At 48.3% G+C, this 15,010-nt stretch overlaps 1 protein-coding gene across 2 annotated transcripts in view; it reads right to left on the bottom strand.

Moving 5' to 3' along the window:
- Window positions 1-9,712: 9,712 nt before the first annotated feature.
- The window catches only part of pde3b (phosphodiesterase 3B), a 55,852-nt gene continuing 50,554 nt past the window's right edge, over window positions 9,713-15,010 (bottom strand). For both annotated transcript variants that reach the window (XM_088992405.1, XM_088992407.1), the window contains exons 13-16: window positions 14,417-14,620; window positions 14,139-14,300; window positions 13,472-13,730; window positions 9,713-12,927 (exon numbers count right to left, since the gene is read on the bottom strand). In XM_088992405.1, the coding sequence (XP_088848531.1) occupies window positions 12,719-12,927; window positions 13,472-13,730; window positions 14,139-14,300; window positions 14,417-14,620 (834 nt within the window). In that variant the 3' untranslated portion in view covers window positions 9,713-12,718. The remainder of the gene's footprint in view (window positions 12,928-13,471; window positions 13,731-14,138; window positions 14,301-14,416; window positions 14,621-15,010) is intronic.

Consider the following 15,010-nt stretch of genomic DNA (forward strand, 5'->3'; position numbering starts at 1 on the left):
TGTTTTCCCTTTCTTTTAAATATACTAATAAACATGAATCCATTGTGTATATAACTTTATTAGCAGAGTCCTGGTAACATCACGCCAACAACATATGTAACATCGTCTCTGCCCCTTAACGCTATATGGTCACCATGGTAATGTTTAAACGTGCCTTCAAAATAAGGTACACCACAAAAACAAGTACAAAGCGCATGAAAAATACAACTCACTACAACTGAATCAGTGGGACCCCTAAGCTTGTTTCTCTGCAACGAGACGGTCCCATCTAGGGATAATGGGAGACAATGACACCCAAAGTGTCTTGCTTATGTTTAACCCCGCTTCACACAAATGAGATGTCAGAAACAGCAACTGGGTTTTCAGTGCTGTTGTGGCGATCTCGGGGTATTCTGCGATCACTTCAACCCAGAACACCGGCTGTCACATCCTCGTCTGCTCCAGGAGCGTGCCCTTCCACTCCTGTCTCATCCTCCTCTGCGCCTGGAGCAGGGCCCTTCCACTCACCTGTTCCTCATTCCATTAATTGTGCCTTCTGGCTATAAAAGCCACCCATACCGTTCGGTCTGTGCCGGTGTATTTCCTGATGTTCCCCGTCACCCAGCCGCACACAGGTCTGTTTCATTTGCTCTCCTACATTGCCTCATTTCTGTTTTACCTTTTGTGTCTCAGTAAAGACTCTTATTGAATCCCTGTCTCTACCGTGTATTTCGGATCCGACTCTTACTACTTCCCCTCGTCCCTTGAGTACTGTCACCACTCCTCGAGCGGACGTGACATAATACACCGGCCAACTATGGATCTCGCCGGTGGAGACAAATTCATATCCGCCTTAGCCCAGCAGGCAGAGCGTTCGAGCCAGCTGGCGCAAGCTATTGAGGAGAACCGCCACATCGCATCCTCGCTGGCTCAACGCCTACAGGAGGTCGAGACACACCTCGCTACCCTGACGGCCCCTTCATTTCCCCCCCCCCCCCCCATGAGTAGTCGCAAGCTCTCCCTGCCACACCCCTCATGCTACGAAGGCGAAACCGGGAGCTGTGCTCAATTCCTGATGCAGTGCTCGCTGGTTTTTGAACAACAACCCTCCGCCTTCATTAGCAATGAGGCTAAAGTGGCCTTCATCACTAGCCTGCTCACGGGCCAGGCCGAGTCATGGGTATTGGCCGTCCGGGAGTCCCAGCCTGAACTTTGCAGTTCATACCCGGACTTTGTGGCCGAGGTTCGCCAAGTGTTCCACCACACAGAGTGCGAGGCTGAAGGACTCCTTCATGACTGTGTACAAGGAACGCGTTCGGCCGCTGAGTACTCCATCGATTTCCGCATCCAGGCTGCCCGGAGTGGCTACAACGATCGGGCGCTGAGAGGAGTGTTTCGTCGCGGACTGAGCGCCGCTCTGAAAGATGAGTTTACCACCCGCGATGCTGCCACCACCCTCAGCGAGATGATCGATGTAGTCATCTCCTTGGACCATCACCTCCGGGAGCGGCAGCAAGGTACCCAGCGGTCCAGCGAACCCGGAAACGAGCAGTGGACGACCACACCCGACCGCGACGAGCAGGCACGACTCCAGGAGGAGTTTCCCGAGCCGCTGCAGGTGGGGAGCGGGGAAAATCGAGCCAGCCCCGGGGTCGCCGTATTCAAGAGCCCCTGCGCCTAAGACCTCCAGCACCCGTAAGTCCCCGGCCAAACGGCGACCGCGGCGGCAGTTGGAGGCGTCGAGGACGGCGGCCGTCATGCGATTGGATCTGGACGGCGAATTATTCGGCCCGTCCAACTCCCAGACGATACGGGCGCTAGTGGATTCGGGTGCAGGCGGGTGCTTCATTGATCCCCAACTGGCAGAATCATTGGGCTGCGACTTAGAAAATCTCAAGACTCCTAAAGAGATTCTTGACCTCGACGGTCGACTTCTAGCTAAGGTACCCCTTAAACTCAGGTTATCGGTAACCATGTTGAACACCACCAATTCCTCATTATGCCCTCCCGCAACGTGCCTGCTTGGCCTCCCTTGGCTCAGCACCCATGACCCTCCCATCTCTTGGGAGGGTCCCACCATACAGGGTTGGAGCCCCTACTGCTATGCCAACTGCCTGCGGTCGGCCACGGCAGGGCGAAACCCCTCCCGCGGCGGCGCGCCCAAAGAGATCAGTCTCGAGGGCGTGCTGCGTTGTTATCATGATCTGCGGGAGGCGTTCAGCAAGGACAATGCGCAATCCCTGCCCCCCACTGCGCCATCGAACTGCAGTTCGTGTCCAAGGTATGGCAACGTTTCTGTCGGTCCCTAGGGGCATCGGCGAGCCTGTCTTCTGGCTACCATTCCCAGACCAACGGCCAGACGGAGAGAAAGAACCAGGACCTGGAGGCGGATCTCCGGTGTGTGTGCCTTCACAGTCCCGCGTCGTGGGCCCTCCACTTGCCATGGGTGGAGTACGCCCACAACACCCTGGTCTCCACAGCCACAAGTCGGTCCCCGTTCATGTACGCCTGTGGTTATCAGCCACGTCTGTTCCCCACTCGGGAGGGCCAGGTGGAGGTCCCGTCCATCGAACACCACCTGAGACGGGCCCATCGAGTGTGGAAGGAGACCAGAGCCGCCTTGTCGCGCACGGCGTCCCGGAACCAACTGGTTGCAGATCGTCGTCGCCGCCAGGCACCCAATTACCAGGTCGGGCAGGAGGTGTGGCTATCCATGAGGGACCTCCGGTTGGCCGGGACATCGGCCAAACTGGGTCCACGGTTCGCTGGTCCCTTCCCCATCGAGGCTATCCTCAGCCCGGTCTCAGTAAACCTCCGGCTTCCACCCACGATGAGGATCCACCCGGTCTTCCACGTCTCTCTCCTCAAGGCTGTGGAGACCAGCACCCTGGCTCCGACACCCCCCCCCCCCCCCCCGGATGGTGGACGGCGGTCCGTCTACACCGTGCGGGAGATAGTGGACTCTAGGCGCATGGGCAGGGGAGTGCAGTACCTGGGCGATTGGGAGGGCTATGGTCCCGAAGAACGCCAGTGGGTTCCCCGTTCCTGGATCCTCGACCCATCTCTCATCCGGGCATTCCATTCGGCTCACCCATCCAAACCAGGTGGGCCGCCAGGAGGCGTCCATTGAGGGGGGGGGGGGCACTGTCACATCCTCGTCTGCTCCAGGAGCGTGCCCCTCCCCTCCTGTCTCATCCTCCTCTGCGCCTGGAGCAGGGCCCCTCCCCTCCCTACTCCCCGGACTCACTCTCCTGTTCCTCATTCCGTTAATTGTGCCTTCTGGCTATAAAAGCCACCCATACCGTTCGGTCTGTGCTGGTGTATTTCCTGATGTTCCCCGTCACCCAGCCGCACGCAGGTCTGTTTCATTTGCTCTCCTCCATTGCCTCATTTCTGTTTTGCCTTTTGTGTCTCAGTAAAGACTCTTATTGAATCCCTGTCTCCACCGTGTATTTCGGATCCGACTCTTACTACTTCCCCTCGTCCCTCGAGTACTGTCACCACTCCTTGAGCGGACGTGACACAGACAGAGTTGTTGTCTCAAACATACAGTACTTTTAAGTCCGCCATCATTTGTGAACTCCATCAGTTGTTCTTCCTCTTGCACAGGAATGCTGGATTCACCTGGTTTGGTGACAAATGGGTTGCGGATCCATTCCTTTGCAGTTCGTGGGTCTTTTGTGGCTGGGAAGTAGCGCTCAAACTCTTTTAAAAGCAAAGACAGGTGCTTGTGCATCAGCTGGGGGAATGAAGGCTCGGGCTCAGTCTCTTCCAAAAACCCCGCCAATGTTTGAAACATGTCAAATACACTGCTATTCACGCGCCATCCCCACAAATCCAGTTTGGCTCGAAATGCAACTACTTTATCAGCCAACTTGAAGACAGTTGTCATTTTCCCATGAAGTGACAGATTGAGTTCATTGAGCAGGTTGAATATGTCGCACAAGTTAGCGAGCTTTGCGACTTATTCCTCGTCACGGAAATGCGCTGCAAGCGGTGACTTTTCATTTTTCAAAATAAAACATAGTTCGGACTCAGATAATAAATAGAATGGAAATTATGTAAATTATTTATTCTTTCTGCGCGGCCCGGTACCGGTCCACAGACCGGGGGTTGGGAACCTCTGCTTCTTATAAGCCGTATAATACATTACTTGAGTCATTCATAAGTGGGAAGAACATACTGTTCGGTAAGCAATCTATGATGGAGGTCAGGTCGACAAAATTATATGATAAGAATGCACAGCTTAAGATATCGCCCATTGGCATCGCTTCAACTACAAAAATATTTGTTGTCAATTGTATGTCTTTTTAGCCACGTTATAAGTGCCTTGCATGTCTTGCACGCTGGGTCCTGTCATGATCTGGTTGACGACCAACGGGGGGCGCTGTCGCCCCCGCCTACACCTCACAGGTGCTGGTCGTCCCGATCAGATTGGCGACGTCAGCCCTGCCTGCAGCCTCGCAGGTGCTGGTCATTATAATCAATGTCACTTAAAAGGACACCGGGCACGATCATCCGGGGCCGATTCATTGTTTGTTTGCTGCTTGTTTGCTGCATGCATTGTGTACGTGTTTGTTTAACCTTGGCGGACTTTTACTTTTGGTCTTCTTTTGCTACTTTGTATTTTTTCCATTCAGATCATTTTGATGTTTTACATTTTGTTCCTGCTGACTTTATTTTAATACAATTTGTCAAACAACCTCCTGCTCCCTCCTGCCTGCTTTTTGGGATCCGAACCCGCCATCACCACCTTGCAAAACCGTGACAGAATGAACCGGCCCACCATCGGATCCCGCAGGTACATCGGACCCGTCTCATTTCCACCCTGTGCCTGGCAATGCTACGTCCACGTTAGCGAAAGCCTCGTCGCGTTTGAATCGCGTCACTCGACGAGCCGCAACGTCCACGTAAACGTCCGGCCGAGACCTCCTTCCAGGTGGCCGTCCAGGGTGACCCTGGGTGACTGGCATTGCACGCCCACGTCCAGCCACGCTGTCGTCGTGCATGACGAATTGAGTCTCATCCACGACGAGCCGTGCAACGTCCGAGACAATGTCAGTCCGAGACCCCACTCACCGCTGGATCCCGGAGCGGCTCTGGACTGGTCTCGTTCCCCCGGAGCCGGGCAGTTCACGCCCACGTCGGCGTCCGGCCGAGACCTGGTCCCATACGGCCGTACGGGGTGCCATTCTGCGCCTGGCAGTTCGACGTCCACGCAGAGCCATGCGCCGTCGCGTGAACGTGCGAGAGGGATCGCACTCACGCCCACGACGATCCGTGCCGCGTCTTCGTCCACCCCAGGCCGAGTCCCGTTCCCATCAGGCCGCCGCCCGTCGTATGCTGGAGAGGCAGCGGTTGCCCTCTCCACCGACCGTTCCCTGGCGAGTGGACCTTTTTGGGAGACTGTTGGGACTTCTGGAAGCAGCCCCTTGAAGGGGGGGTACTGTCATGATCTGGTTGACGACCAACGGGGGGCGCTGTCGCCCCCGCCTACACCTCACAGGTGCTGGTCGTCCCGATCAGATTGGCGACGTCAGCCCTGCCTGCAGCCTCGCAGGTGCTGGTCATTATAATCAATGTCACTTAAAAGGACACCGGGCACGATCATCCGGGGCCGATTCATTGTTTGTTTGCTGCTTGTTTGCTGCATGCATTGTGTACGTGTTTGTTTAACCTTGGCGGACTTTTACTTTTGGTCTTCTTTTGCTACTTTGTATTTTTTCCATTCAGATCATTTTGATGTTTTACATTTTGTTCCTGCTGACTTTATTTTAATACAATTTGTCAAACAACCTCCTGCTCCCTCCTGCCTGCTTTTTGGGATCCGAACCCGCCATCACCACCTTGCAAAACCGTGACAGAATGAACCGGCCCACCATCGGATCCCGCAGGTACATCGGACCCGTCTCATTTCCACCCTGTGCCTGGCAATGCTACGTCCACGTTAGCGAAAGCCTCGTCGCGTTTGAATCGCGTCACTCGACGAGCCGCAACGTCCACGTAAACGTCCGGCCGAGACCTCCTTCCAGGTGGCCGTCCAGGGTGACCCTGGGTGACTGGCATTGCACGCCCACGTCCAGCCACGCTGTCGTCGTGCATGACGAATTGAGTCTCATCCACGACGAGCCGTGCAACGTCCGAGACAATGTCAGTCCGAGACCCCACTCACCGCTGGATCCCGGAGCGGCTCTGGACTGGTCTCGTTCCCCCGGAGCCGGGCAGTTCACGCCCACGTCGGCGTCCGGCCGAGACCTGGTCCCATACGGCCGTACGGGGTGCCATTCTGCGCCTGGCAGTTCGACGTCCACGCAGAGCCATGCGCCGTCGCGTGAACGTGCGAGAGGGATCGCACTCACGCCCACGACGATCCGTGCCGCGTCTTCGTCCACCCCAGGCCGAGTCCCGTTCCCATCAGGCCGCCGCCCGTCGTATGCTGGAGAGGCAGCGGTTGCCCTCTCCACCGACCGTTCCCTGGCGAGTGGACCTTTTTGGGAGACTGTTGGGACTTCTGGAAGCAGCCCCTTGAAGGGGGGGTACTGTCATGATCTGGTTGACGACCAACGGGGGGCGCTGTCGCCCCCGCCTACACCTCACAGGTGCTGGTCGTCCCGATCAGATTGGCGACGTCAGCCCTGCCTGCAGCCTCGCAGGTGCTGGTCATTATAATCAATGTCACTTAAAAGGACACCGGGCACGATCATCCGGTGCCGATTCATTGTTTGTTTGCTGCTTGTTTGCTGCATGCATTGTGTACGTGTTTGTTTAACCTTGGCGGACTTTTACTTTTGGTCTTCTTTTGCTACTTTGTATTTTTTCCATTCAGATCATTTTGATGTTTTACATTTTGTTCCTGCTGACTTTATTTTAATACAATTTGTCAAACAACCTCCTGCTCCCTCCTGCCTGCTTTTTGGGATCCGAACCCGCCATCACCACCTTGCAAAACCGTGACAGAATGAACCGGCCCACCATCGGATCCCGCAGGTACATCGGACCCGTCTCATTTCCACCCTGTGCCTGGCAATGCTACGTCCACGTTAGCGAAAGCCTCGTCGCGTTTGAATCGCGTCACTCGACGAGCCGCAACGTCCACGTAAACGTCCGGCCGAGACCTCCTTCCAGGTGGCCGTCCAGGGTGACCCTGGGTGACTGGCATTGCACGCCCACGTCCAGCCACGCTGTCGTCGTGCATGACGAATTGAGTCTCATCCACGACGAGCCGTGCAACGTCCGAGTCAATGTCAGTCCGAGACCCCACTCACCGCTGGATCCCGGAGCGGCTCTGGACTGGTCTCGTTCCCCCGGAGCCGGGCAGTTCACGCCCACGTTGGCGTCCGGCCGAGACCTGGTCCCATACGGCCGTACGGGGTGCCATTCTGCGCCTGGCAGTTCGACGTCCACGCAGAGCCATGCGCCGTCGCGTGAACGTGCGAGAGGGATCGCACTCACGCCCACGACGATCCGTGCCGCGTCTTCGTCCACCCCAGGCCGAGTCCCGTTCCCATCAGGCCGCCGCCCGTCGTATGCTGGAGAGGCAGCGGTTGCCCTCTCCACCGACCGTTCCCTGGCGAGTGGACCTTTTTGGGAGACTGTTGGGACTTCTGGAAGCAGCCCCTTGAAGGGGGGGTACTGTCATGATCTGGTTGACGACCAACGGGGGGCGCTGTCGCCCCCGCCTACACCTCACAGGTGCTGGTCGTCCCGATCAGATTGGCGACGTCAGCCCTGCCTGCAGCCTCGCAGGTGCTGGTCATTATAATCAATGGCACTTAAAAGGACACCGGGCACGATCATCCGGTGCCGATTCATTGTTTGTTTGCTGCTTGGTTGCAGCACGCATCGTGTACGTGTTTGTTTAACCTTGGCGGGCTTTTACTTTTGGTCTTCTTTTGCTACTTTGTATTTTTTTTTTTCATTCAGATCATTTTGATGTTTTACATTTTGTTCCTGCTGACTTTAATACAATTTGTCAAACAACCTCCTGCTCCCTCCTGCCTGCTTTTTGGGATCCGAACCCGCCATCACCACCTCGCAAAACCGTGACAGGTCCGAGAGGACATTAATTTCATCTGTGCTGTATGTCATGCATATTAGCATATTTGACAATAAAGCTGACTTTGACTTTTTTGACTTTGAATATGGGATGAAATCTGAATCAAAATATCAAGAATCAGAGCAAATTTAGCAAATTAGATTTTTTTTATTGTCAATGTTGTTGATCTGTTGAAGTGTTTATTTCCATCCTTTTATTCATTCATATTGAAATTGAACACTTTTCTCCCTGCCGTGTTCAAGAGAACAGACATAAACATTTATTGTTCTTGAAAGTAAAAAAAGATAATTGACAATGGTTTATTGTGATTGAATGCAAAAATATGTCTGCCTGTATTGATGGATACAGAATCAGAAATCAAAATCGCTTGATTCACCCGTTTCAGCAAGTTCTCGAAATGAATGATTAACCATTTTAAGGACAGCAATTACAAGAGTGACCAGCTATTCAATGGATCTGCATCAATTACTGCACAGGAGCCTGATGTGTGTTGCAATCTACTGCAGACATGATTTTTATTTGTTCATGCCTAAGACGAAGAAAAACATCCTGATATAGGCTATCATTATATGAGCATTAAATGGTGAATTATTGATTAGTTGGTTGATTAGAAGTCAATTAATTGTTGCAGCTGTACTTTCTAAAGTTCAAATTAGAAATGTGTGTTGGCTGTTGACACGACATCTTGATGTCATACATTAGGTGTTCTTTTTTCAAAGTCTCTCAGGTCAACAAAGATTGAATGCCGGACCAGGGACTTTGTGCCTTCTCACTCGGAGAGATGCCACATTTAGAAGAAACGTGTTGTCTCATGTTTGTTCTTGGGGGTGAATATACCATTATTTGATGATGTGCTTTTGGATAATCTCCACCGCGTATATTTATTCAAAAATATAACGAAAGGGTTTGGTGGATAAATTAGACAAAAAAGTCCTTCAGTCGACAGTTAAAATATGCATTGTATACTGTCTTACAAAATGGAGGAGAGCCATAAATCACTGTCAAAAGTCAATGGTAGTATTGAAGGACTTGCCATGGAGCAGGCAAAAGAGAAAATGTGTAGTTTTCAGTCACGCGTATCGGTGGCTTCCATCTCACATTCTTGGGCCAAATTTCCGACCCACTACGTCCGTGGTGAGTAATAAAAGCACTAGTAGATGAACCTGCACAAACCGCTTTGAAAAGCAACACTTGGAACTGATTAATTTGCTTCACAGTACTTCCTCCAGAATAACGCATTTCAAATCTGAACGAAATAAAAGAGATCACTACAATGGCAAACTATGTATGATGTGTTGCCAAAACATTGTATGTTCAGTAACTTCCAGCGTGTAGGCAAAGTGCAGTTAATTTGGACATACGCTGTACTCACTTTTGTGGTTCGCCTTTCAGATGTGAATGACTGTGTGATAAGTCATTTTGAGGGAACAGTACATTTTCTGTAATACACTGGAATACTTCACACTGCAGCAAAGTGTTTTTTTCAAGGTTGTCCCATGAAAAGACAAAATACAAAAATGTGAGGGTTGTACTCACTTTTGTGAAATACTGTACTCTGTTGCTGAAAAAGAATCAAGTTGTAAGATAACCATAGACTTTTCATTGATTTACTACTTTGTAGGAAATTCCAGCAGTCATCACCCACACTCATGCACAAAAATCAACAAGAACCGCGAGTACTTGTGATGGTGCTTTATGACAGTTATAAATAACACATAAATCAGTTGATCCCAGAGTTGGTGAGGGTGAATGGTTACATTGGACAAAATGTACATGTATGTATACCACACATGGGTAACTTCATTGATGTTTTTTTATGGCACAATTATTAGAGGATATGACGGTTTGAAATACTGAGAAAAGTTGATGACACTTGAACCTTAACTTGACAGAATAGTGACTTTTGGCCCAGAAGGACTCCATGGAAAAGACCGAACATGGCACTGACCTGAGTCCAGTCTGCTACTTACGCGGATCCCTTGACAATACTGGAACGCTCATGTCAAGGCCCACCGCAAGTACAGTAGGTCAAGTTTGGCACTCGTGAAGGAGAGATGAAGATGTGGACGATGAAGGCAAAGAGAACAGACTCAATTGAAAAGAAAATAAGAAAAACATACCTGCTGAAATATTTGCTGAAAAGAAAGGAGATACAGTACAAACAAGGACAAAATCTCGATGGACGTCGGGTGTGTGTGCGTGTGTAGGAAACGAATGCATTCAGTTGATTAATTCAGTTGAAAAATATATATTTATGCACATACTCTTTTTGTACAATGGCTAAACACTTGTCTGGTATTAAAATGAGTAAAATGTGTTTTTTCCTCTATAAATATTATTAGCTCAATTTGATTGAACATTTTATGCAGAGATTATTATTGGTAATATGGCAAAGAGGCATCAATTGCGCCTTCACTTTCAAAAATGGAATGCAGAGATACATAGGTGGAAAAAAAGATTAGGCCACCCTCTTCGGACTGGCCACTAGAAGAAAAAGTAAAATACAGTGGTGCCTTGAGATACGAGTGAACCAACGCACACATTTTTTGAGACACAAGCCTTTTTGCCCGTTTACCTGTGAGGCCAAAAATTAGGTACAAGTGCTGAACGGTGGCAGATCATTCAACTCAGCTGACTTCACAAGAAGCAGCAGTTTAGCAAATGGTGAACAATTGTTCAAAATGAGACTTTAAGATGTGTAATGCCAATCCCAGTTCAGTGTCAAACTAAATCGAAAAAAAAAAAAATATTCTGGGATGAAAAACACCCAAAAATGGCCTGAAGAAAATTCACCTACAATGGAAAACGCCAGTGATACACAAATGATTAGTATCAATTTGAAGGTTTTACAACCCTTTCAGCAAGGGATATTTGAAAACAAATGGTGGAGAAAAACAACTAAGACAAATAAGATGACTCACAGGCCTACATTATATTATGTATGCTCTGTCAAAAAAATGACAATCAAAGCTTTATGAGTCACAGAGAATATCGATAGTATGAATGCGGAGAAAGAAGTCCCCCCCGTGCGTTGTCTCGATCTATTAAACTGTTTCCAGTGACAAAGAACCAGAACATGCCACAGACTAAATTGAATTACTAAATTAGGACGTAGTATGTATGATCTGTTTAATTCTGGCACTTTATATTTCAGTATTTTATCGCTATGATTTTATAGAGTAAATGTCTTATTTTCTTTCCCAAAAAATGTTGGTTGATGTGAGACTGGAATGGATTAATGCCATTTTCATTCATTTCAATGAGGATTTTTTTTCCCCCACGTACATTCACATCTCAAGGCACCGATGTTGATGAAAATTGTTTGTTGGCTCAAAAAGAGGCACCTGGTTCATGTATTGTTGGAAATAATAAAACACCCGAACTGAAGAAAAAAATGCTGCCACGTGGCCATCCACATTTTTCTCCAGTGAGGTTTAGCTAACAATGTATGAATGGACAAGAGACAGCACGTACTCTAAACTCCTCTCACATCCCATCGGATCTCATTTGCTTGAATTTGTAGTCAACTTGTTCACTCAACTCCTTCACTTGCCCAGATGTACTGTATGGTGTTCCTTGACAAAGTCTATTCACGCTTAATAAAATTAATTCATGCCAAGTCATCTGACAACTTTGCATGAATCCTGAGAAACTTTTTTTGAAACTGACAAATCAACAGGAAATAAAAAAATCCACTCCTAGTGATGGCATTCCTGAACTGAATGACACTAAGAGGACATTTATGAAAGCACAAAAGCATACACACAAATCACGTACTTGGAAAAAATAATTGAAAATGTGCTCTTTCTCAAAACGCTCTATCACACTTACCAAGATAATCACACAAACACACACGTACATACACACACGCACGCACACACAATGTAGCAAAGGGGAAAACAACAACAAAAGGGCGTGCCACAAATGAGTAACGGCATCCAAAATGATGCAGATATAATAATGCTAATCATCAGTCGACAATTCAAATCATATCTGTGACTGAGTGTCATACAGTGTTTTCGTGTCACCAGCGAGGAGAAAGAACTACACAAGCCAAGGCTCTGGGCCAATATGGGCTCGGTAAAGGTTCAGACAGGCACATCTGATATACACCATGTATATCTATCTAGAAAGACATACATTACGTATGTGTAAGATAACCTGAAACTGAGGCTGGAAGAGTCTCTGTCTCATCTTTCCACATGTGTACAGTTCACTTTGGTAAAGGGCATCAATGGCATCTCCACGTCGCTTTCTTAGTTCATACTCTACTTCTTGTGTTTTTCATTTTTTTTACTAGTCACAAGTTGTTTTGTACCGAAGAGGAGGTGTAAGCACTATGCATTCAAGGCAGTCAAAATCTAGGATATCCAAGGTCCCCTTAGGAATCTAATGCTCTTCTTCCCCACCTGAAACCTTACTTGTGAATGGATGCTTTGCCTTCCTGTTGAGCTGCTCCGGGGCTGTCCACGGGGATGCATATGAGTTGGACTCTCACTGTTGAAGCAAAGATTCTCGCTCACAGTGGTAAGGCCTTTTTTTTGTTTCTCCAAAAAATGACTGCACAGTGTACAGCGTGTGAGTGAAAAAGGTTATTATGTGCATGACAGTGTGTGAAAGGCTATTGTGTGAAGGACTTTCTCTTCTGCAGTTCATTTGTCTTCCTCTTCTACTCTGGTGGAGCTACTGACGTTCCTCCCCTTCTTCCTCCTCTTGGATGACCTGAATGTCATCTGAAGGCGACATGGGCATGCTGGCCGCTAGGCTGTCAGACTGCTGCTGCTCGTCTTTGCTCTTCTCCTCTTCCTCAATGACCTTCTTCCATACTTTATGGTTCTCGGTCAAGTGCTGCATGATGCTGCAGAAAAACTGGCGGTGGCTTTTTCTCCTTTCTACAGAAGAATAAAAAAGAAAATACCCCCAAAAAGTTTTTTAGAAGTATCTTGAACATCATTCTTTTACCATGAAATTTGATACATTTTCTCCAAAGGCACAATAATGGAAATATGTTTAATGTTGTTCTTTTGTACAGGTGCTTGTTTTTGCGCTGCATCAGATGTTTACATGTGTGTCAAATTTCAAAACTGTGCAACTGCAGATGCAACCTAAGTGTGTACTTGTTGTGGGACAGTGGTAACAATATTCATCAGGGAGCTTGAAAGGAGAGCGACATGGTGCATTCAGGGTCCTTTAGTAACACGACAACCGTTAATTGGGATTAATAATGTTCATCTAACAACATCTCCCCTTGTAAAACATTTTGATGCATCCTGCCTAAAATGTATTTTCATATCAGGCCAGATAAACCATTGTAGTGATTTACAGCGTTAAATGTCCCCAAATCATGTGTATTTTATTTGCCACAGGGAAGTTCAAAGCAGTCCTGAGAACTGCGTTTTCCCACCAAATAAAATCATTGGTTTACAGTTGACTCACTTGGCCGCAGATCCTCAAGTTCATCCATGTCCTCCTCTTCATCATCATCCTCGGTGTCTGATTCCACACGACCCTCAATTTCTTCGTCTGATCCATCTCCATTCAACCACTGGCCAGGAAGTAAACCTGCGGCATCGTATGAGTTACAGAGTGGGCCGACTATATGTGTGATAAAGGACTCCTGGAGTTTTGCCAATTGTGGGGAAGAGCGGTCCATGAAAGGGCTGATGGGTAAGCCCAGGCCCGCTTCTTCATCGCCCTGCCAATAAAAAGAAACAAGTAGATAGGCTGCTTTACATGCTTCATACCTTAAGTCAAAGTCAAGTCAAAGTCAGCTTTATTGTCAAATATGCTAATATGCATGACATACAGCACAGATGAAAGTGAGAATCATGCATTTTAAATGTTCAACATGTCCTTTAGACCACCTTTTGAAAATCAGATCTTGCCCTCAAACCCATTAACTGCCAAAACATATTTGTATATTTTTAGAATACAGGTTCAGTCATTAAACCCCAGGTGTGCATTTATATGTATGATTTTTTTTTTCACGTGGTATGATAAAGGAGGGCCTGAAAATGGATGGCAGTCGTCAATAAGCGAAATATACGTATGTCTATGTAGCACAAAGATGCAAAGTAACAGGATTGCATGCATCCGATATTACCTGCTCATAAAACTCACTGACAATGCCTTCCGTCCATTTCAAATGCAGGTCACGAACTTTGGCCGGTCCATTGATGTCTGCCAGCTTGATACACACTTGACACACGAGCAATCTATCATTCTCATTGGTCCAGTCAATTCCTGGACTGTTGACATCATTGACCTAGAAGTCAAACAGAAAGGGCCTCCATCATCGTTAAAGCCACATGCGTCATTTTTTTCCTGATCATATTCCAATAAGTTAAGCAAAACGGTAATGAATTCTGATCATGTATTGACCTTGGAATTGAACTCGGCTAGGAAGTCAAAGTGCTTCTTGAGGTCTGTCGCTAGGATGGCCTCAATGACCAGGAAGCGAAAGCGCTTGAACTCCACATGATCAAGATTGACCAGGAAGTTAAACTCTGGCCTGGACAAGTAGAGGTTCCAAGCCGATGCAGCGTGATGGTTCTCCAGCACAGAGCGGTCGTTGTACAGTACCGCCTGTGTTGTGCACAACAGGAAGAGCCACGGGTTAGAGTTGGGACTACAACACAGAAGTCTGCAGGATTTGCGCACTAAAATTTCACACTATTCATAATTCCTTCCACCTTTTTAGCATCCAGCTCCACCTGAGGAAAAATAGCCACGACGAATAATGGTACCAAAACCATTTTGTACTGTCGGTCTGGTGTTCTTTTGATCTTGAGTTTTGTTGTGGTTGCGTTCCCTTTTAGAAATGGCTCCCAAAAATGCAAACCTTGTTTTTCTTTGGCTGGAAGTGCAGTCTTGGAGAAAGTGGAAGGAATTGTCAAGCGTTTGAAGTTGCCATCAGCACAAACACAAAATATTGATGCTGGAAGCTAAGACATATATGAAACACCTACTAGAACG

The sequence above is a fragment of the Hippocampus bargibanti genome, linkage group LG03 (assembly GCF_051943395.1).
Source record: "Hippocampus bargibanti isolate YZ-2025 linkage group LG03, ASM5194339v1, whole genome shotgun sequence".
NCBI classification, from domain to species: domain Eukaryota; kingdom Metazoa; phylum Chordata; class Actinopteri; order Syngnathiformes; family Syngnathidae; genus Hippocampus; species Hippocampus bargibanti.